General features: G+C 47.4%; 1 protein-coding gene across 1 annotated transcript in view; it reads right to left on the reverse strand.

The window, feature by feature from the left end:
• The window catches only part of Cactin (cactin, spliceosome C complex subunit), a 35,194-nt gene extending 14,332 nt beyond the window's left edge, over positions 1–20,862 (reverse strand). The window contains exons 1-13 of the mRNA XM_077676092.1: positions 20,672–20,862; positions 19,746–19,976; positions 18,386–18,455; positions 16,052–16,105; positions 14,491–14,637; positions 12,909–12,980; positions 12,760–12,822; positions 9,805–9,859; positions 9,648–9,736; positions 8,125–8,275; positions 7,158–7,313; positions 4,557–4,666; positions 898–1,136 (exon numbers count right to left, since the gene is read on the reverse strand). Coding sequence (XP_077532218.1) covers positions 898–1,136; positions 4,557–4,666; positions 7,158–7,313; positions 8,125–8,275; positions 9,648–9,736; positions 9,805–9,859; positions 12,760–12,822; positions 12,909–12,980; positions 14,491–14,637; positions 16,052–16,105; positions 18,386–18,455; positions 19,746–19,976; positions 20,672–20,751 — 1,517 coding nt within the window. The 5' untranslated portion in view covers positions 20,752–20,862. The remainder of the gene's footprint in view (positions 1–897; positions 1,137–4,556; positions 4,667–7,157; positions 7,314–8,124; positions 8,276–9,647; positions 9,737–9,804; positions 9,860–12,759; positions 12,823–12,908; positions 12,981–14,490; positions 14,638–16,051; positions 16,106–18,385; positions 18,456–19,745; positions 19,977–20,671) is intronic.
• Positions 20,863–21,676: the final 814 nt, after the last annotated feature.

The raw sequence follows: 21,676 nt of genomic DNA on the forward strand, positions 1-21,676 counted from the left end.
CCAGCTCTCTGCACGCATGGCACATGCCGCGAGCCGCAATGTGCTTTGCGTCCCTTCCACCCCTTAGAAAACGAGTCGACTGTGCCACTTACGAGGAAGCGAGAGGGGGAGGAGAGTTGTTGTTCTTCCAAAACCCCTCTCCCGGAGCTGCCACTCTGAAATTGCCCCTGCTTTCACTTGCGCCACTCGCTAGCGTGTTGACCTGTTCCCCTGTTGTGTCACATACGCACCTCTTTAAATTTTACTGGGTGTTTCTTCAGCTGCCTCCATTTTTCCACGGAAGGGACATCAGGAAGGGCCGATGTTATGAAAACGTCCGAGTGCCTCACTGACGCGACATCGTTGCGCGGTTACGTGTTGCGGACAGCGGTGACAGTGACGACTCTGGCAACGTGGTTGCGCAGCCTACTCGGGTAGTGCCTTCGCAGGAGGCCCGACACATGGTACAGTCCCTCAAGGACTTCGTTTACACCAAGGACCTTCTGCTCAGCTAAGTGAAGCACCTACAGATGCTTTTGAAAAAGAAGTGTGCCAGCTTCACGTGAAGCAAACTAAGCTGACCAACTATGGCATCTTTTCTGCAAATAAGTAGTAGTACGACCTTGCTTGCATGCAAATAAGATGTTTCGATCCCTGTCATGTCTTTTTTTTTTTGCGCAACCCGCTTATAACAATTATCGGTTATAACGATGGAATTTCCTCAGCACTTGAATATTGTCATAAATGGACTAGACTGTAAACATCTGCATCCAGCTACTGGCTCGGAAGCTGTACGCTTTGCAAAGGGTTGCACATTTGAATCTACCCATGGCTGCATATAAAAAGGGGACGTCACAGTGCCTGCGGGAACTATCTTGTGCCACCGGGTACTCCGCAGTAAATGAAGAGGGTTCTCACTCGACCACTGGCTCCGGCTCCTGTTCCTCAGCTCCTGCGGTCTCTCCCTCACTCTCTGGAGGGCTGCCCGCTTGTGCAGAGGTGCCGGGCTGTGGCTCTGCTGGTTCAGTCTTGACTTCGGGCTCCGCCTTGGCTTCCGAGTCAGCCTTGGCTTCTGAGCTGGCCTTAGCTTCTGAGCCGGCTTTGGCTTCTGAGTCGGCCTTGACGCACGGGAAGAGTGGCCCGCTCTCCACCCCTTGCTGGAATCATGAGAGTGACACCGGCAGCATGAATGAATTTGAAAACATCCCAGGGGACAGGCTATCTCATCAGCAAAACATAAAAAACACAAGAAGCTACAATAAGAGCTAGCTGACATGGCCAAGGGGCATAACCAAGGCTAAAGGACCCCTGCAACGCTTTTTTTTAGGTACTTTTCAGGCTTTACATCTGTTCTTCGTGTGGTGCAGAAATAGACGCAAAAGGAATTATCAAGATCCGTGCAGAAATGAGAGTTATTTCGCTTTGAAATTTTAAAATACAAGAAAATTGAAGGTTGGTCTCCCTCTCCTGAAAACCAGGGGCACTGCTGCTCGCTTTCTACTCTCCCTAATGACGATGCATCATGGGACCAATGAGGGCTGCGAGAAACGCCGCGTTCCGGAAGTTTTAAGGACACGGCTGCCTGTCCTGGGAAGCTTCTTAACACGCTTCTTGACAGCGTCGTTCGGCGACACCGTTATAACCGTGCCAATTCAGCACCGACAAGCACAAAGCGGAGACCGCCGAAGTCACCTGGCCGTCACTGCCTTGATGCGTGTTGTGAGGGTTACTTTTCTGAACTCTATCATACTCTTCAAGCTATTTTCGATTCACAGAAAGGCGGTTCATAACACGACTTACCTTGAAGAACGCCCTGAGTGATTCTACGTGTGAAGCATGTGCGCTACCTTGCTACTCAAGGCTTGACGTGAACTCCACTTGTGGATTCACAGAAGGGCGAGAAACAGTCGCATAAACTGGTTTTTAAAAAAGAGCTTGTGAGATGCTCACCCGGATTATAAAAAAATAAAAGAAATATAAACCTCTAAAAGCAAAGTGTTAACCACTAGCCCATTCCAGCAAGGAGGCAAGGTGCAAAAACTTGGCATAGAATGCCAGGGTTTCAACGAGTACAGTGGAATCTCAATGATAGGATTCTCGGTGATACAAATTTCAGGATGATACGGGTTTCTGAGGAGTCCTGGCGAAATTGCATTGTTCGCAATGGGCAAAATTTCGGCTGTTACAAACGGACTTGTGTGGCCCGATGGATGATACAAACGAGCCGACAAGGTGCCCGACTGCCCAGCAAGCAAGCGACGGCGACGTACGGGCTCTCTCCCCCTCTTTGTCACTCCCTCTCTGGGACCGGCCGGGCTGTCGTTGTGTGAGTGCGCAAGGCGCGCCGAGTCTACCACGGCCATGCTGCCAGGGAGAAGAATGCCTTAATAGCCATGGGCACGCAGTTGTGCAATCGGCTAGCGAACTAACGTCACTCAGTTGCTGGAGTCTCATTGGCCTTGGGTGGGAGGCCACACCTTCGGACTGCGCCACTCCTTGCCAGTGCAGCCACCATCTGCTCATAGTGGATGTTTGGTTGCTGAGACGCGTGTGCGAGGTTTTTACTAACGGGCTTCTCCCAACCAAATTAACCAGGCTGCTGTCAGCTATGTCACACAAAAGGAAAGCCCTTTTCTTCAAGGAGAAGCGGGAGATTCTGAATAAAGTCAACAGCGAACCAAAAAGAAAGCGCGGCGACTTGGCACAACAGCTCGGCCTGCCGCAGTCGACATTGTGCACCATTGTGGGACAAGAGGATGTGATTTTGCAAAACGTGCAGCACTCCGGCGTGAACGTCAATCAAGCCAAGACAGCCCACCATGTCAAGCTTGAAGGCATCCTCCTGACGTGGTTCAAGGAAATAACTGCAGCTGGAGTGAACGTTGACGGAAAAGTGCTCCGGGAGGAAGTTAACGACGTCGCCCTTTCGCTGGGAACTGAGAACTTTCAGGCCTCTGGCAGGTGGGTTCACCATTTCAAGAAGCAGCATGGTCTTGTACACAAAACCGTGACCGGCAAAGGAAAGAAGGTGGACGACTCAGTGGTGAGCGACTGGATGGCTGACACAATGACAGCGCTTCTATCAGAGTGCAAAGCACGGGACGTAAAATTTAACGCAGATGAGGTGGGCAGCGAAACCCTGCATGCCCTTTGCGTGTTGCAGCGTGCAGTGAGCTTGTGCACTGTGAGTGAGGAGACGAGTGTGAAGTTCTATGCGCTCCAGAAAGGACTGCTCGGTGCTATGGAGGTTTAAAGAAAGCAGAAAAACACCGCGGATTTCCTCACGCGAAAGCAAAAAAAAAAAATTTGGCGGCCGCCTAAGTGACCTGTCACGACGACACATGACTGGACGTCTGTAATGGGGCCTCTAGTTCCATTTGACCGCACCGCTTGAATGCTAACAAGCAGTTAACACACTGAAAATTGTTTTATTGTTGGCCCGTATGACGACATTCTTGCTCATAACACGTCACTGTGGCGCAAAATTTGAAAGTTTTTAAATACTTCTTGCTTTTTTTTCATTAAAAAACATCTTTTGAAGCTGTAATGGAGCTGAGTGAGATACTGAATCCTAGTTCTTCCAAATTACACGAAGTTGTATTTTCTCTTCATGGCTTCCTTTAAGGAAAACAGTACAACCTAAAGCATTGTTTAGGCTCGCTTGGTTGATACAATGACATATACAAAATATTGCAAGCTCAGCCAATTGTAGGGTGCAATCGTAGGTTGCGTCATCATATCCGGAGGCTTCAGGCGTGACGAAGGCAGTGCTGCATTTGCTTGTATTTGTTTGAGTAACTTTCTTATTTCCCCACCGATCTTAATAAGGCCAGAAATGTACCTGTATACAAAGCGTTGCAGGGGTCCTTTAAGGGGGCAGACTGGACTCGATGCTATTTTTTTATTTACTAACCGATTTTAATGAAACTGCACAGCATCATGGAGTTTCTTGTGCCGATTTTTAATTTGCAGCTAGGTTTTTTGCAAGTTGGTTATTTCTTGAGATAATTAATGATAAAATGCCATTATTGTAGGTCACAATTACAAAATAACCACTGCACACAGAATGGCAATTACCATGTGGCTAGGCAGACAAATGACTAACGAATACAACGTTAGAAGAACTTTCTTGATTTAGCTATTTTTTGGTTGTTTCACAACAGTCTCGACACCCAGGTGCTTTCAGCCAACGCGACTGGGATAAAACGCGTCCTTCCAGTAGCATGCCTTAGCCACTGCGCCACCACGTCTTCTTACAAAGAAAGAACCGCAGATTTTGTCGCTGCAGCTAGCTTCACTAAACACGCACACCACCTTCATACCACCCTCTTTTTTTCCCCCGCCTTTTTATTTGCTCTCTGCTACCATTTATTTCTTTTGCTGGGACAGTAGTCGCATAAGTCGGCCATTCCCCGTCTACCTTTGTGTGTCCTTATTTCTCTAGCGCACTCTTCTCGCCAGGTTTGACCGGCTTACCCAAGAAGAAACAACACAAGCTGTGGCGGCTCATGCCTTGTACTTTCTAGTAGCACACTGCAACACTGCGTTCTCCTCTTCTGTCTAGCTGGCGCACCCACCTCCTGCTTGAGCTGGAACAGCTTGCGCCTGAGGTTCTCCTGGTGGCGCTCGCGAAGCCGGGCGCGGGCCATGTACGCCTTCAGGCGCGACAGCAGGGTCTCCCAGTAGGCTGCACAGGGAGGGCAGTTTGCAAGCCTTCTTCAGTGGGCACGAAGGAGACTGTGCAGGTTGCTATAAAGAATTCCCTTCCCCACGCGCACTTACTGGCATTCAACAGCTACCACATTTTACTGCTGCGAGGGCTAGAAGTGCCAAGTGGCACCCTTTAGCAATCAGTTCTCTTCGCTGCACACAATACACATGTGGAAGCATCCTTCTACCGATGTTGCTGCCCTGCCAGCTGTACTTGGGTACAAGTTAAGAATGGCTACAGCTCATGTAGGGTAATCACTCGTCCGAATCGGCGGGCTGGTGAGTTTAATGTGCGATGCATGCATTTTGAGAAGCGATTGCTCTTAATGCGCGACTTCACCTGCTTTTTCTCGCCCAGTTAGCTTGCCGTCGCTGCACCAATATAAGCAGACTAAGTGCGAAAAATCACAAAAACGACTCGCGTCACATTCAAAATACCCGCAGTAACGCACTCCGCGCCATGTGGAGAAACAGTCAAATGGAGTGTTGAGGCGAAGGCGCAATTTTCGTTGTCATTCTAAAGTTGTACCTAAGTATAGCCCAACGCGTCTAGGCAACTCTCTAGATCCCCACACACTCGCTGTAGTTGAACTTAATTATGATCAGCTCTTAGCACCAGCTGCCAAAGCACACCAGGTTTTGTTGGCTGTGGCAACTATTTCCACCCACAGCACACACTTCAAAGGAGCGAGGGGAGACAGCAGCAATGCAGCATCCACCATAGATGTGCCTTCTCTGTGTCCCATTCGCATAAGCGCACACAAACTTGCCACAATTCAGCTGTCGTCGTCTTCTATATACACTTACTACAGAATCTATACAAGTCATTCTAAGTTGCTTGGGAGCTAAACCTAGGCAGCCATCTTTGTGTGCTCCGCACTCTCCAATTCACTGAACCGAAAGAAACCACATCTCAAATGACAACAAACCAGGTCAGCGGCTAGCCCTGTTGCTTTACTTACCAAGCTGAGCAGGGACGAAATAAAATTATGCTGCCTTTCAAAAAATCCCTAAAAGAACTGTTGGCACAAAATTGGAATGCCTCTAGCAGAATAGGCCTAGTGCTTGGTGAGGCTCCGAGATGAGCACACTAGAGTGCCTGCAAATTATATATACAGTGGAACTCCAGTTATATGTCCCCAGGTTTTACAACCCGGGTTTAACGACGAACTATTCGAGTCCCGGAGAAGTCTCCACAGAAACAATGCATTAAAAACCTCCATTATCCAACGTGATTTCATGTCTGACGCGCGTTATCTGGCAACCCATGTGAAGCCCGCAACCGACCGGGGGACGAAACGGAAGTGCAGCGGGCCTGTTCCACGTACCTCAAGCCCGTTCATTCGGTATTCTATGGCATAGCTTTCTTCTCCTTGTCATCTTTCGTTTCTCTCCCCTCCCAGCAGCTGGTGGCGCCTCTGTACAGTCCCCTTCCCCCTTTTTTAGATGCAGAGCATCTCATTCACTCGCCTTGTCCCTCCGGCGTCGCCGGCGTCGGCGTTGTCCGCCTCTCCCCCATTCTCCTCGCCGCGCCAGCTGCACTCTCCGCCGCTCACCCCCTCTCCTCTCCGATAGCGAACACTCTCTCGCGAGGGGCATTGGATTGGATTCGATTGGATTGGCTAGGACTGGATTGGATTAAAGTGGATTGTGTTGGATTGTGTTGCGTCATAGCCGCGGCACGTTGCGTCATAGCCGCGGCAGACGCGCTGGGGCCGGCGCATGTGCAGTACTCTCTCTTCCGCGGTTTCCTCTCCTTCGGGCGCGCTGTGCATATAACCGGTGTGCCGTTCTCCGGCGAAGCAACATCCACGCTTGGCTCAAACACCTAGAGTCCACGCCGCTTTACAAGTACGCCAACGTCGTCATCGACTGGGACCGGCTTACGCAGTCCCCTCAACGTTATGCGCGCTATAAAACGCGGTCCCTTCGCCGCTCCGCCTATGCGTCGCATCTACACAGGGGTTCCCGCGAGGGGAGGTGGGAGTTTTTCTCACTGGTGTCTCTCGTCTTGTTGCGCAGTGGTCCTTGGGGCAGTGCGCAGGTGTTCATTTCTCTAACTAAGCAGTGAATTGCCAGCGAGGCTACACAGGCAGGCTTAGGCTTCCACACGTATTTGTCATGCTTGTGTGTGCCATGTGTGAAAATTTGCTGGCTGGTGGGAATCGCAGCAGTGGACTGCGGTACAAGATTTGTTTCAATACAGTGTGATTGGCACCTGCACTGCATTATTCTTTCAGCATTTACTTTCTTCAATGATCGGGGTTTCCGAGCCCTGCAATGCACTAGTTTGTAGTTTAAATTGAAGTTTCTTGCGACTCCGTCGCACAAAACTGTATTTATAGGCGTAATTGTTGTTTGGGCTTTACGACACCCACATTTTTTACAGTCCCCGAGATAGTTGTATGATGGGGGTTCTACTGTATATATGGTCTATTGGCTATATATTGGCTATTGTATATACTCACGGACATCAAGGCCCTCCTGCTTGGCATGTATGCGCTGCTCGATCTGCTGGTACAAGGCCTGCAGCTGTCCTGGGGTCTTGCCCTTGAACACCTCCACCACGTCTTGGCTGACGGCCGCATTGATGCCTTCTCGACGCTCCCCGACCAGGGCGTCCACTGGAAGGGGAGGACAACTGTGTACGCATGGTGCACTTCTCTTCAGCAGGTGGACTTACTACTAAAGGAGACGGGCTGTCACCAGCCCCTATCTTCGCCTACAATAGGGAACAATATGAGGGGGTGGTTCACCACAGGTGGACCACCAAATTATATTAATTTCAATAATGGCGTGCAGCAGAAGACGTGCAGTATTTTGCAGAAGCTCAGTTTCTTGCAGTGAGTACACCTAGTGCAGAGTGCTGGCCGAAATAGAGAGCGTGACAGTGCCATGACGGCTGTGGAAACGCATGCACCATGGCACAGCATGTATTGCAGTGAAGCTGCACTTCGCAGCAAAATTTGTGTGTAACCTGGCACTCCACTAATGTTTGTCGATTACTGACATGGGCTGTATGTATTAAAATACGGCTGTGTGTAAGTGTCTGTAGTGCAGTGGATATTCTGTGTTTTCAACAATTATGACAAAGAAAGAAGAAATTTACTGGTTTAAGCTATTCAGCTTGGCCAGCATTCATGTCATCCCCCTGCATCTCCATTCTTTCTGCGAGCCTGAAATTGCACTCTTCATGCTTCACAAAATCATTTCTCGCTGCCGTATTTGCAGCTGCTCATGGGGGAAAAAAATCCCGCAACAGATGAACATACCCAAACAGTCGCACATATCTCCCAAGGGAGTTGACCAATGCCTGATGAAATGGGTAGGCAAATTAATTATATTTTGTCAATGGATTTCAGTCTATGGATCTGCAATTTCAGCTTACACTGAAATACCGCGCCATCCCTCTGGGCGTCCCCAGTTCCCCCTTACCGGAAGATGCATCCAGGCGTCGGAGCTTTCGCAGCTCTTCTTCAACGATTATCTGGACGTCGCGCCAGTAGCTCAGGTTGCGGCTGTTCTCCAGCTCCATGTACACCTTGATGTCTTCCTGCAGATCTTCCAGGTCCTGGATCGTCAGGCCCTGCACATTTGAGCAGACGGTTGTAGTCGCTGCCACAGCCTCCCATTGTTCTAGCACTACGTTCACTGGGCCACACCAATCTTGCCTCAACATTGTCACGTGCATCCCACTGGGTCACGCAGTCAAGCGAAGTATAAAGGGACAGCCTAACTCAATTGAGAGTTTTAGCATATCATTACTGCGTTTGCGTTACCGTTTCCAGGCAGGAGTCGACTGCGCATGCACGATGAGTTATGTGTATGGTAACTTACCGCCACAGCCTTTATCGTCGCCCCGGCGCTTCCCGAGCAGACGAAGTGTACCCTCTTGTCTTGATTACAGCAAACGCAGTGCGCTCGGCGCTTGATGCTTGGTACAGCCGGTAAAACCGTTTTTAGTTAATGTTGTTTATTACATTTTTCTAATTAAATGGTGCTCAGGAGCATGGCAAACGACAATTTTTTTCCAGATGGGTGAGCAAAATGGCCACCCCTACTCGTGCTAAGCCTCACCCACCTCAAATAGTTCAGATAAGTTTCTGAGCACGCAGAGCGCTTTTATGTCTCCCAAATTGTGCTGGGCAAGGTAGTGTAGGTTATTGTGCAATTATTTCAACATATTTTATCCATTTCATGCCGAAATAGTTAGCACAGACGTAAATTCTAGTTTACCTTGATTCCCACTGTACTCAGTAGATGGCACCACTGATATCCCTTTTCTTTTTTAAAGCTATACAGGTAATGGCTACAGTATTCTCAAAACTAATAATGTTATTGTGAACGCTTCACCGGAAAAGTGAAACATTCAAGCTACTTTAAACAAAAGCAGATAGCTGTGAGCAACAAAACTATGCGTGATTTGTTTCGATACTAATGCGTTAGATGTCACTGTGTGTCCCACGGCGGCCGGTAAGCCAGAATACGCAAACCGCAAACCGTGTTTACCGGTTTCAGTGGTTAACAGAAATTCTGGCTTTCAATAACACGGTAAACGGTAACGATATGCTAAAACTGTCTAATGCCTGTATCCAAGCAGAAACACACTTGGTGTGGAACGGCAACATGATGGTGTCATGTTTGAAATACTACACAATAAAGTAGCTAGCTAAATACTCCTTTCTATTCCTGCGATTTCCTTTCCTCCAAGGTAGAGAAGCAATGATGATGATGACAACCACCATCATCATCCACAGCCCATTCGTGCCCACAGTAGGATGAAGGCTTTTCGAGATTTCCGACACCTCCTGTTGCACGCTTTCTGGGTCCATTCTCACCCCAAAATTTTCGTATTTCATCCCTCTATCGGGTCTATGGCCCTCCCCCATACCGTTTGCCCCCCCTTGGCAGCCACTCTGCTAAACAATGGTCTACTGGTTGTCAGACAAGGCACTCACGTTGAGGTAAATGTACGGCTCCAGCATCTCCACCCCAAAGTCTTCCTCTTCAGCACTGATGTAGCGGGCCAGAAGATCGATGGGCTTGGCTGCATAGGGGGGAAGAAAAGAGGGTCAGGGCAAACCAGCCACCCTCTCTTCCACACCCTCCACTCACCCCTGCCGTCTTCGATGCGTATCTTGGAACGAAGGATGGCCTGTTGGAGGTGGAACTGGGGAGAGGGCACACACAGGGAGGAGAAATCAGCTGCATGACACACCTTCAGGCCGCTTTAAAAACAGCTGCTTTTATTTTTTAAGTAAACCCTGTGAAACTTGCTAGCCTTGCTGCTTTTCCCCCACTGATTTCGAATATTCAATTATTTTTTGATTCAGTCAATTAGTTCTCAAGATAATTAGAGATAGTTAGTCATTTTTGGAGGAGCAATAGACAAAAAAAAACAGTGTTAGCCATAATACTGTAATCTTTATATTTTCCAATACTATGAGCCCTGGTGAATGCAATAAGAGAATCGGTTTTTTGATGCACAGCTTGGAATTTATTTTACAGCTCATTAAACTTTGGTGGCACCAGTTTCAAGGAACCATTTTGTCTGCCCATCTAAAGCACCAAAGTTTAATGAGCTGTAAAATAAGTTCCAAGCTGTGCATCAAAAAACCGATTCTCTTATTGCATTCACCAGGGCTCATAGTATCCGAAAATATAAAGATTACAGTTTTATGGCTAACACTGTTTTTTTTTGTCTACTGCTCCTCCAAAAAGGACTAATTATCTCTTATTATGCTGGGAAATAATTGACTGACTCAAAAAATAATGGCCTATTTGAAATCAGTTGGGGGAAAAGCAGCAAGACTGGTAAGTTTCACAGGGTTTACTGAAAAATTTTTAAAAATTGTTTTAAGAGCCATGTCTCCCCTTAAAGGAGCCATGAAGAGAAAACAAAAGTTTGTTTTATTCGAAAGATTAGGTGTTTCATAGTACCCCAAGCGCTTTCCCGGAAGCAAATGATGCTTTATTCACTGAGAAATAAGGCAATTTAAGCCAAAATTTTAAATCTCCCGCTAAAATTGCACATTTGGTGACGTGAGCAATGGTGTCACACGGGCCGGTCCATGAAACAGATACTTAGTATGTCGACTCCATATAGCACCCACACGCGGGAGTCGACCGAGACGGCGGCCATTTTAAAAATGCTAGTAAAACCTAGTGCACCCGCAGCCCTAGTCATGGAATCGCCTGATCCGGAGAACAAAACTCTCGCCGAGGAGCTCGGGCTTGCATTTAACAACCTCACACCACTTGAACGCTCAACGCTTCTAAGTGCACGAGCGGCAAGAGTTGTGGGATACGCGGTGGACGGAAAAGCGACCATTCCGCGATAGCCACAACAGACGAACGCCCTGCCGTCGGCACCGCTGCCTCGTCAGCGCCGTCGCCACGGACGAATACAGACTGGTACGTATGTGCCGTATTTTTATTACGGTTAATAATAGTTCAACTTCAGTAGCAGTATCGCTTATGCCAGTTGGCCGGTGTCGTGTATGGAAAGCCGTTCGCGCGAGCTCTCTGCTTCGACCAGAAAGATACGAGCGTCAATGCGCGGTGTTTACGGCATTTTTCCTCCAAGGTCAGAGCGCCTCGAACCCGAAAATTCGTCTGCGCGACGGCGAGATGTCGAGCTCGGCCAGGCGGTTGTTTCGTACGCATTGGCGCACACGCTTGCGTGTTCGTTCGGAACTTCAACCGTTTACTCCACCGTTCTTTGTCATAAAAAGAATGTGCAGTATGTTTCACGGGCATTTAGCTCACTATGCAAACTGTAAGCCCTGCCTAACATGCGTTTGCTTTTGCCGGCCTCCGCCAATCGCAGAGCTTAGCCCATGTGACGGCATAGGTTCTGTTGCGGGAAATGAGCTGGTGGGTCGCATGACCATTCCCGTTTTTCCTAATTATGTAGCTTATTTGAGCGAAGTTTGCGTTATAAGTGGTGTCGTTATGGTTCTAACGAGGCAATCTTTCGAATGAACCAAACTTGTGTTTTCTCTTCATGGCTCCTTTAAAAGTGCCTAAAAACCGTTCTACACATCAGCCTTTGATGCAACAAAATTTCCATGGGACTCATCGTAGCAATGATGGCTTTCCAGTCGGTGGTTCAAAGAATGCAGCTCAGCTACAAAAAGTGAACTTTCCTTTGCGGATGGAAATGGGCCATTTTCTGGTCTCAGGCACAACATGGCCACTCCGCCACTATTGAGCCATCCGTCACCAGTGCGTAGCAGGTAACCCTGTTACTGCTATCGAAGCAAGCTGGAGCCTTTTTGCAGTGGTCCATTGTAAGCGCTCAAAGTGCCACACAACCAGTGCTTTAACTATATTGGGTTCATTGAAAAGAGTGTATTTTGCAAGCGTATTTAGCGGGGAATCTCTCATTTCAACAAGGCAAGGTTGCACTCATCAGACTTCGTTGAAACTGCCCATTTGTGTTTTCAAACTTCAAATTAATTTGAAAATTATCAAATTTTTTGTTTTTGAATAGGGCTTATTCATCATCATCATGAATAGGGCTATTTCATGCAATGCCAAAATGAACATTTTGTTATTTGCTTCAGTTGTCTTGGGATCACAGATGATGAAAGCTAGCCAAACAAATTGACCATGAGCATCAGCTCAACTTCCGACATTAGCGGCAGCAAACATTGTTGCACACCATGCTTCGTTGCAACATGTTCTCACCCAAGTATATTTACCCTCTCCTCCCACTAGCACATTAGTATTTCATTGCCACAGTTCCCCACCGAGCACATACCCATGGTGTGTTGACAATTAAGTAACGTGCCACTACTGTTCTGGACACAGAAATTTTACAAAATAAAATGTGGAATAAAACCTCAGGCTATACGCGGGCTTTTACGGTAATAAGGGGAATGGCACTTTTCATGCGAACTGTTCCTACCATTGACCATTAAATGAATAGTTGTAACTAAAATTTTAATGCCAGATGCAGTTCCAAGTAGTGGCCACCAGAGGGGCTTACAACAAAGTCCACTTCCCTCACACAACTGCTTGCAATAAGGACAAAGAGCGATGTGGAGGATACACTGGCATACTCACAATGTCCTCCTGCTTCTCCCACTCCTGAAACTGGGCTGCTTCCTTGTCCCTCTGTATGCGTGTCTGTTGGGAGACAAAGGTATGTGTCAAGGACTCCTCAAGGAATGTGCCAACAGGAACAGGGGAGCAGGCAGCGAGGGGCCACTCACCATCTCTTCCTCGCGTTGCTCCTGCTCCCTCTCCCTCTCCAGGCGTCGCTGCTTCACTTTCTCCAGCTCTCTCTGTAGTGGCACAAGAGAAGACATGACGTTCAGCAACCCAAGTCACCTATACATCAGGGTCAGCAAAGGGCTGGGCAAGAACATTGAGTTACAGCTCGCCACACTTTCTGCCGAGCACCTCTGCACTGAATTCCCCCCTCACAATTCCCCTTGCCAAATTGTGCACTCTGCGGGGACCTAGCCACGCTGGTCCACTCCATGTGGGCCTGTCGTCAAGATCCCTTTCCACCCATAGTTAATGAAGAGCAGTGGGAGGGAGCGCTGGGCAGCTCGGACCCAGAGGTCCCGATACTTCTGGCCACCCGTGCTGCCAACATCGCTGCCGGCCTCAAACCGGCGGCCACACCGCTTCTGTAAACCAGCCTAAGGCTCAATAAAGTGATTCCTCCTCCTCCTCCTTCTCCCCCCCAACACTCCTCCCCCCCCCCCCCCCCCCCCTACAAGAATTTATAAACTGCACAACTGCAGAAGTGGCCCATCATTCGACACAACGTCCTATTGTTGGACACTACTACCATTAACTTGTATTCCCTGGCGAGGCACGCGTACAGGCAACTATGTGAGTGCGCCTGGTTACGTCGGGCTCCGCGGGATGGCACTACATGCCCATGTTAAGCCCATGATTTGTGTTAGACTTTCCAAACTCTACCCCACCAAACGCAAAGTAATGCCTGAAGTCCAATTCATCACCAGCCTATCTACACCCACTGCAGAGCAAAGGCCAAGTCCAATTATTAATTAATAATTAATTAACAATTAATAACATCTTTGTTGACACCACCATTGAGAATCGTGTTGAAACAGAGCAGATGACGCGCGCCGGTGTTTTTTTCTTCGGCGTGCGGGCGTAGCAGCCATGCCTGTAGCGCATCGGCCATGTCCATGGCCGTTTCCAGTGTTGCCAAGCGAAGAAATTGACAGCTAAACTTTTAAATGTATACCACCTATAGGATTTCTCGGGTGAGCCCAAGCATGGGAGTTCCATCCCAACCACGGTGGCTTGGAGGCGAAAAGCAAAAACACCCGTGCGGCCAATCATACACTGGCCTGTATAGATAAGGTACACATAGTAGCACAGCAGCCTGATTTTAGAAGCGACACCGATGGCACATTTCACCAACACCTAGTGCATTTATTTCTCACAGAAGTACCGTATTTACTCGCGTAATCCTCACACCCGCGCAATGCTCACACCTCTAATGTGAACTGCCAAAACTTGGATTTTTTCTTTACTCGCATAACCCTTGCACCCACAAATATGCAACGGCAAAAATTGGTTGCTCACGAAATCCGCATGATGCTCGCGCTCACCACCACTCTCTTTGTCAAAGAGCACGGTTACGTGCAGTGTTACGGTCACCCAGAAGACAGCAGTTCGCCCTGCACCCAAATTTTGCTTTAGGGTGTATCGTAATCGTCAGCCGAACTTTTTCCAAGCTGGGTTCACCTTATCAGTGCTCAGTCAGATGCCCCCAAGGGGAAGTGGTCCTAGAGGAACAAGTGCTCTCACCCTGTTCTCCTCCAACTTGAGACGGTTCCTGCGCTCGATCTCCTCCTCAGTGGCGTTCTTGAGCCCCTCCCGCTCGTACTTCTTCTCCCACTTGAACGACTTGAGCAAGTTGGCGTCCCCAAACGGATTGTCCGTGTTAGTGTAGCCCTGGGAACAACACATGAGGGCAGGCAGCCTTGATGGACCGTGGCTACTTGCGCTCGCCATTTATAAAAGAAGTTGGAGCATCCCACAACAAACCAGCGTGGCACTTCTCCCATCACGTTCGTATCTACTCATCTGATTTGCCCACATAGCGGGCCGCAACAAAACATGAGCCCATCTTAAAAAAGCCCCCCCGTGCAGTCAACATGTAAACAAAGCTTGCATGATTTAGTTCAGACAAAAACTACTGTGGAAGCACCAAACTGCAAGAAAAAAGGTGCCATTATTCTGGAAACATGCAAAGTAATCCCTTGTCAACTCAAAGACGGAAAATTTGCTAAACATTTTGCAATAAGTAGAGTTTAGAGTAAAGTGAAATGCCGAACATTTGTGGTCAGGTTGAAATAAGAGGTAGTGCTAATAACAAAGGCTCCACTGCACAGGGGAGTTTTCGTGATCAGGGAAAAATAATTCACAGGAAATACATTTTACTTGGTGCGGAAGAAAGAACTACGTGGTGCTCGCCTGTTTTGCTTTCACATCTGGTCCCAGAAAAGCGTTCTCAACCTACTCAAGGAATTACATCAATTGTTGGTCACCACTGCTACATTCTAACTTGGTGCAATACAGGCGCAGCATATTTCTTGTTTCTGCCGTTGTAGGCACTTCTGGAGTCTCCTCGTCGTACTCAAGACTGGCTGCACCTTCCACAGCCATGTCAATGATGTAGGCATTGGAGTGCATTAGTAACGGGGACATCGGCCTCGTACAGCACATACTAAACATAAATTTGCTGCTCACGACCGCGTCCGACTTGTAGTGGGAGCTAAGCATTTGAACGGAGACCTTATCAGCTGTGTGTTGTGGAATTTGCATTGTGTACTCTCTGTCAACATTTCGAGATATCCGCAGTGCCCCGAAAAAATATTTCTAAATAACGGAGGGCACCTACGGGAGGTAAATGCACGGCGAAAAAAGGTTTCGACTTTACCAATATTTCAGGATAACAGAGTTCGAGTTAACAAGTATTACTGTTAGTGACAGGATATCAGAATGATGGAGACAAAAGGGCCAAGCAGCAGAGAAGTGAATCCTTTACGACGACACTTTTACAGCCAAAACAGCATTTCTCGTCACCCTAGTAATGGAATAACTGATAATTCACCAGTGATTTGTCGTAAACTCGGTGAGCAAGTGCTCTGCCACATGTAACCATACAGTAAAGCTTTGTACAATAAGTGAGTAAACACGCTACTAAAGATATCAACTGCTTTACAAAATAAACGTTCAGAAGACGCCAGCGGGGTATAAACTTTGCTACAGACAATGAGTGCAGCATGCAAGGAACACCAATTGCGTATGGCAGATTTAAACTCGTCTTTTCACTCGTGGAATGAATGCAATTCGAATCGCTTACCAGATATTCCTCGTCCCAGCCCATCTCTGCTTTCCGCTTACGTTCCTTGGCTTCCTGCAAAAAGCAATGCAAAGTGTCCTCACTAATGTAACACTTTTCGCGGGCATTCGGATGCATATCAGGCCCTATTCACCCTGTATATAAGCTTGGACAAAACATTTCCCGTGCTTTGCCATCCCAAGTTGGAGAAGGAGCAGAAAAAGGTCTAGAGCTGAAATGCTGAAACCTTGCTGGCAGTTGCAAGAAAAACAAAACAAGAAACAAACAAAACCACCAGCTACCACAAGAATTGATATTTCGACTCTTAAATATATGCAAGCGTTAAAAAGACGCACCTCTGCACTACCACTAAACTGCCATGCTGCATTCTCAGCAAAATACTTGAATACAAAACATTTCTTTTTTAAATATAACCATGACATCGTCAAAAAACATATCAAATCATGTTCACATGGCTGACAGTCCAACTGGACGTTTTCTCAAGTCATCAATTCTACGCACAGCTGAGAAGGGCCACCTCCCCGCAATGATAGGGCCACAAAAAAAGAAGAAAAAGAAATCTAAGCCCAATTCCTATGCTACAAGAGTCTACGAAACAGGCAATGCCAGCCCCCTTTTCTTCGGCTCAAACTACTTCCATCTAATGCATTGCACTCTGTGCACGAACACCCTTCCTAACTGTAGAAGGCAGCCTAACCAAAACAAACTTTAAACACAAACAATGGCGGTACAGCAAAGCTATGAACAGTTTGATGGTGTGCATACGCCAAGTTCCTCTGGTCAGTTCAATGCTGTTTTTATCTCACAAAGGGTGCTTGTAGGTACAGAGATGAAGGTACCGACAGTTTGCCTATTTTCTGCTCTAGCTACCTTTATCTGTCAATCTCTGCAGCAATGAAATACACTTGCTGATGACGTCTATTTGGCTTCATCAGAAGCAAGGCTGATTTGAAACCTGTCCCTTGGACCCAAGGAGCTTTTACAAAAATGACAGCCGTGGCCTGCCTTCGAGTTTTAGCTTATTGTGAAAGGGACCTCTGCCACTGCCACACTGGCACAAATTAAGGGGAACTCTATCACATTTCTATGGAACTTGCTATTTACTAATTCACGATCCCCGGGCTTAAAAACCGGCACGCACCAAAAAATGGGCCAGAAACACATTTTAGTTCGGATAGTTTGCACTAGATGGCTGTCGCTGTCCAGCAAGCAAGAGTTTTATTTTTTTTTATTTCTGTACAGAAGTGATATACTGGTAAAATAAGCAAACTAAGTCATTAGAAACAGTTCTACAAGACTGTAAAAACTTTCATATAGGTGCACAGTGGGCTTGAAGTCCATGTGTCATGAATTAATAAGTCCCATAGAAACATGATCCGGTGAGTCCCCCTTAAAGGGGCCCAGAAGCACATCTGCAATGGTGTGCAGCAGATACCTGCAGTCCAGCACACGACTGCAGGTACCTATATCAGTGAAATTTTGTTGACGGAATGAAACATGACGGGCAGTTAATCAAATCAATCAAGCAAGCACACATTTCTTTTTCTCTCCCCTGCCATTTGTACAACTGTGGAAGGTACTGCAACACCACCTTGGGGAGATAAGCAACCAGTGACCACAAAGGGAGCTGCAAAACACAAGCAGCCCACACAGTCCCTAGTGCAAGATCAGATCCTGACTTGCGACAAAGGGGATGATCAGACATCCTAGGAAAAAGAATGACGAACACAGGCAAACAAGACAGCACCGTGAGAGGAGAGCAGATGATGTTAGCAGAAGTGCCCAAGAAAAAAAATACTGACCAAAAATGGGAGCTGCTTTTTTATGACGCATAAAGGTGGCAATGAGGAGTAAAAGCAGCAGGAAGGATGGTGGAGATTCAAAATATGTGCAGGAAAATGACTGCGGACTTAGCGCCCTAACCATAAGCTTCGCACTGTCTGTGGACAAGTCACATCCAGCTCAAACGTCCTTGAGCACATAACCTAACTGCATGGGCTTATTGACCCTGTTCACGTGCTTCAGGGCCCCTTTGAGCTAACAAAATGCAATAATACATCCTAATAAAAAAACAAGTAAACTTCTTCTAAATGTATATCCTATGTGTAACTTTTTGTCAAGCTATGTACTTTTTTGCTTATGATCTGGCCTGACGTGCTTTTTCAAGTTCAAGTTCAGAAAGTATAGTGATGTGTAACACTCCAGTTTTCCCACAACAAGTTACATGAAGCAAAAGCCAGAAAAATGCCTTTAGAACACGCAGAAATCAAGTAATCATGTTCACCCACTTTTACATGCAGAAGTAGAGGCCAGTACACAGGGGAAAAAAGATACCTTTTTGGCAAGTCGGCGCAGACGCTTCTGTTCCGGGGTCTCAGTTGCCTTCATTGCTTCTTTCGCTTTTCTGAAAAGCAATCCAAATGAGGAGTGTGCAAAAATGTTGGCTTCAGAGCACACAAGCAACACTGCTGCAGGCCACAACTCTCGGGACAATGCATTGCCCAACTGACGCTATGCAACACCTTTCGTAAATTTTTGGAAAAGTGTTTCTGGGTCTCCTGAACCAGGATCAAAAGATTCAACAGGCTGCCTTTTTAAAATAACACGGACACCCCTTTTAATGCAAAATTCACGCAAATAAGCTGCATAATGAAGAAAACGGAGAATACCCATGCGACACCCCAGCTACTTATCCGCACTGAACTGAAGCGGCATTATCGGCAGCTCATTGCAACAGGTCGAGACTGGCAAAATCCAACGCAAATTAAACAGGGATTATAAGATTGCAGAACGAGCTATTTGCACCCAAATTTGGTGCACATTCTTTTTGTAGCAGCAAGAATGGTGGGATAAACAATTAAACTTACGAACAAACCCGTAAACATAGAAGCACCACAGCGTACAACGTGCACTACGCCGGCCGAAGCTGCGCAGCCGTTGGGCACGTTGGGCTTGTCTGACACGGTACTGGCCAACTGGGATAAGCGACACTGCCACTTGTGTGACCCTCCTTGTTGAGCATACCCAATTTTTCCCGAATGATTGCTAGCAATCGTAACAAAAGTAAACCGAGCACGCATACAAAAACAAAGCGAGCGCACACCGGTCGTTGAGCAGTACTGCCCTGCCATCTGTAAAGGCAGACAGTAATTGGGCATTTCACCGTTCGCAGCAGCCTTAGTCACCATACCAACTTTTGTCTTAGGCCCATTCCCTGAATATGTCATCACTCATGCCATGAAACACACGATTTAGTGGGACAATTAAAAAGGATCGTTTGTTGCCTTGTGCACAAACGTTGAGGGCACTATAAAACGCCAATCTTTCGAATAAAGCAAACTTGTATTTTGTCTTCATGACCCCTTCAAGCAGTGCTTGCTTTCAATCAGCTGTGGCAGTTGCATGAAAAGGTACGGTGATAACCAGCCTGTGAATCACATCGTGTGATGCAGCAGATAAGCACCACACAAATATACCGCAGGCCAATTCCACCTAAGGAAAATACGTGGCTGACACTCCGCAAACAACGATGCAAGAGCAGTCAAGCCAACAGGAATAAGCGACCCATTTTACGACCAGTCTGTGTTTATGCTTAGCGAATTCATTTCGTAAGCCGCCAGCGCAATGTTAGCGTGATCATCCAGCAGGTTCCGTTGCCTAAACGCTGCCACTGTGAACGAGCAACAGGTCTCACTTTTTCTCCATCTTCAAACGCTGCCGTTCCTTCTCCAACTCTTCAATGAGCGGCACGATGGCCTTGCCTCGAGACTTGTCTTCTCTGCTACTCGACGAACTGGAAGCACTGCTGCTGCTCGAAGAACGTCGCCGGTCACCACGCTTGCGCCGTCCATGCTCAGAGCTGTCGCCATGTCTGCTGCGAGAGCGGTCCTTGTCCTTCGACGTCTTGGAAGAATCTCGGGAGCCGCTTGGTGAGAAAAAAGGAAGGGAAGAAAATTGCACAAACCCGAGTTGCACGTTTTCCGTACGCACACCTGACGAAACCACCAACGGTTAAAATTTACATAGCGTGCCGAACGACGCGGTGATATAACCTTTAAGCACTGCGTAACGTTAATATTGCATATTTATGAGAAGCGTTATTGAGAATTTTTGTGGCAGTTATCCTACGTATACAAACACGCTCAGTTCTGATGAAATCGAGGCTTCGACGGACGCCCGTCTGGTCGGGAATGACACTGAAATACATAATAAAGAATACGCCGACCACCAGAGAAAATAAAACAACTAAAACAATGACGTTTCGACACCCCGAACGGGAGCCACCCCGAACGGGTGACACCCCGAACGGGTGTGAACAAGGCTCCCGTTCGGGGTGTCGAAACGTCATTGTTTTAGTTGTTTTATTTTCTCTGGTGGTCGGCGTATTCTTTATTATGTACTTCACGCTCAGTTCTGTCGGTTCCGATAACCCATCAGTGGCAACAACTTTCAAAGGCTTTGGGGTAGCACTAGATAAAGGCTCAGGTCAGAGTCTTCCCCTTCTGCGAGACTTCGATCGTGTACGCAAGGGAAGGTTTCTTTTCAGAAGAATGCAGGCATTACGGAGCTGTCTACGCAGCTTTCATTGTGCACTTCGCGCTATCCGGGAAAGCGACTTACTGCCTCTCTTTTTTTCGTTCAGTGCGATGTCGCGACCGAGATCCGGATCGCGATCTGTGTCTGCTACTTCGGCTTTCCATTGCGTCTTACTGACGATAGGGAGGACCTTTCTAGTACACTCTACTTGCGAGTAGTCGTTCTCACTTCGCAAATAAACAGGTAGCGGCCATATTGGATGTACTAGGGAGACTTGCGATGATGATAGCAGTCAGCGTTTTTACGAAGCTTTTTATAAAAACTACTAACCTAATTTTTTTATGTTCATGTAAAACAAAAACATAATCAGTACTTTTTATTTGATTATATTGAATTTAAGGTGAGTTTTGATTTATGTGCTTACTGCTTAACCCGCGAACTTTGAAACTTTGAAACACGTTCTGTCCAGAGTTTCTTTAGCACTACACATCATTACATTGTTGTTGTTGTTTGTTCGTTTATTTAATAGCCTCAAGGCTTTCGCTTGTCATCGGATCCTTGCCGTAGCACAGAACGACACCTAAATCCACATGTCTGATGTGGGTCCACCACACATGCTGAAGGCTGTCTCGATACGTTGGGCCAGGATACGGGATAGGAATCATAGGATGTTCTTTCGAGAGTAGACTGATTGATTCATTCATTGATTGTGGGTTTAACGCGCCGACGCAACGCAGGCGATGAGGCGCGCCGTAGTGGAGGGCTCCGGATTAGTTTTGACCACCTGGGGGTCTTTACCGTGCGCCGAAATCTCGTACACACGGGCGTTTTTGCTTTTTGCCTCCATCAGAAAAGCGGTCGCCGCGGCCGGGAATCGAACCCGCGACCTCGTGCTCTCGAGAGTAGACTGATCGGCCTGAAGTCTTTCGCATTGGGTGCCAGATAAAGGGAGGAATTTTTAGGTATGCTCCGCACATGAAGTGACAACAGTTTCGTGCTCCGCGCAGAAAGTGGCAACAGTTTTCTGTTTTTGATGTTTTCGAATCCCGCTGCCAAAACAAAGCTGAACTCTTCACAGAACAACTGAGT

Source organism: Haemaphysalis longicornis, unplaced genomic scaffold (assembly GCF_048455015.1).
Source record: "Haemaphysalis longicornis isolate Haplotype H1 unplaced genomic scaffold, Haemaphysalis longicornis Haplotype H1 scaffold_7, whole genome shotgun sequence".
Lineage (NCBI taxonomy): Eukaryota > Metazoa > Arthropoda > Arachnida > Ixodida > Ixodidae > Haemaphysalis > Haemaphysalis longicornis.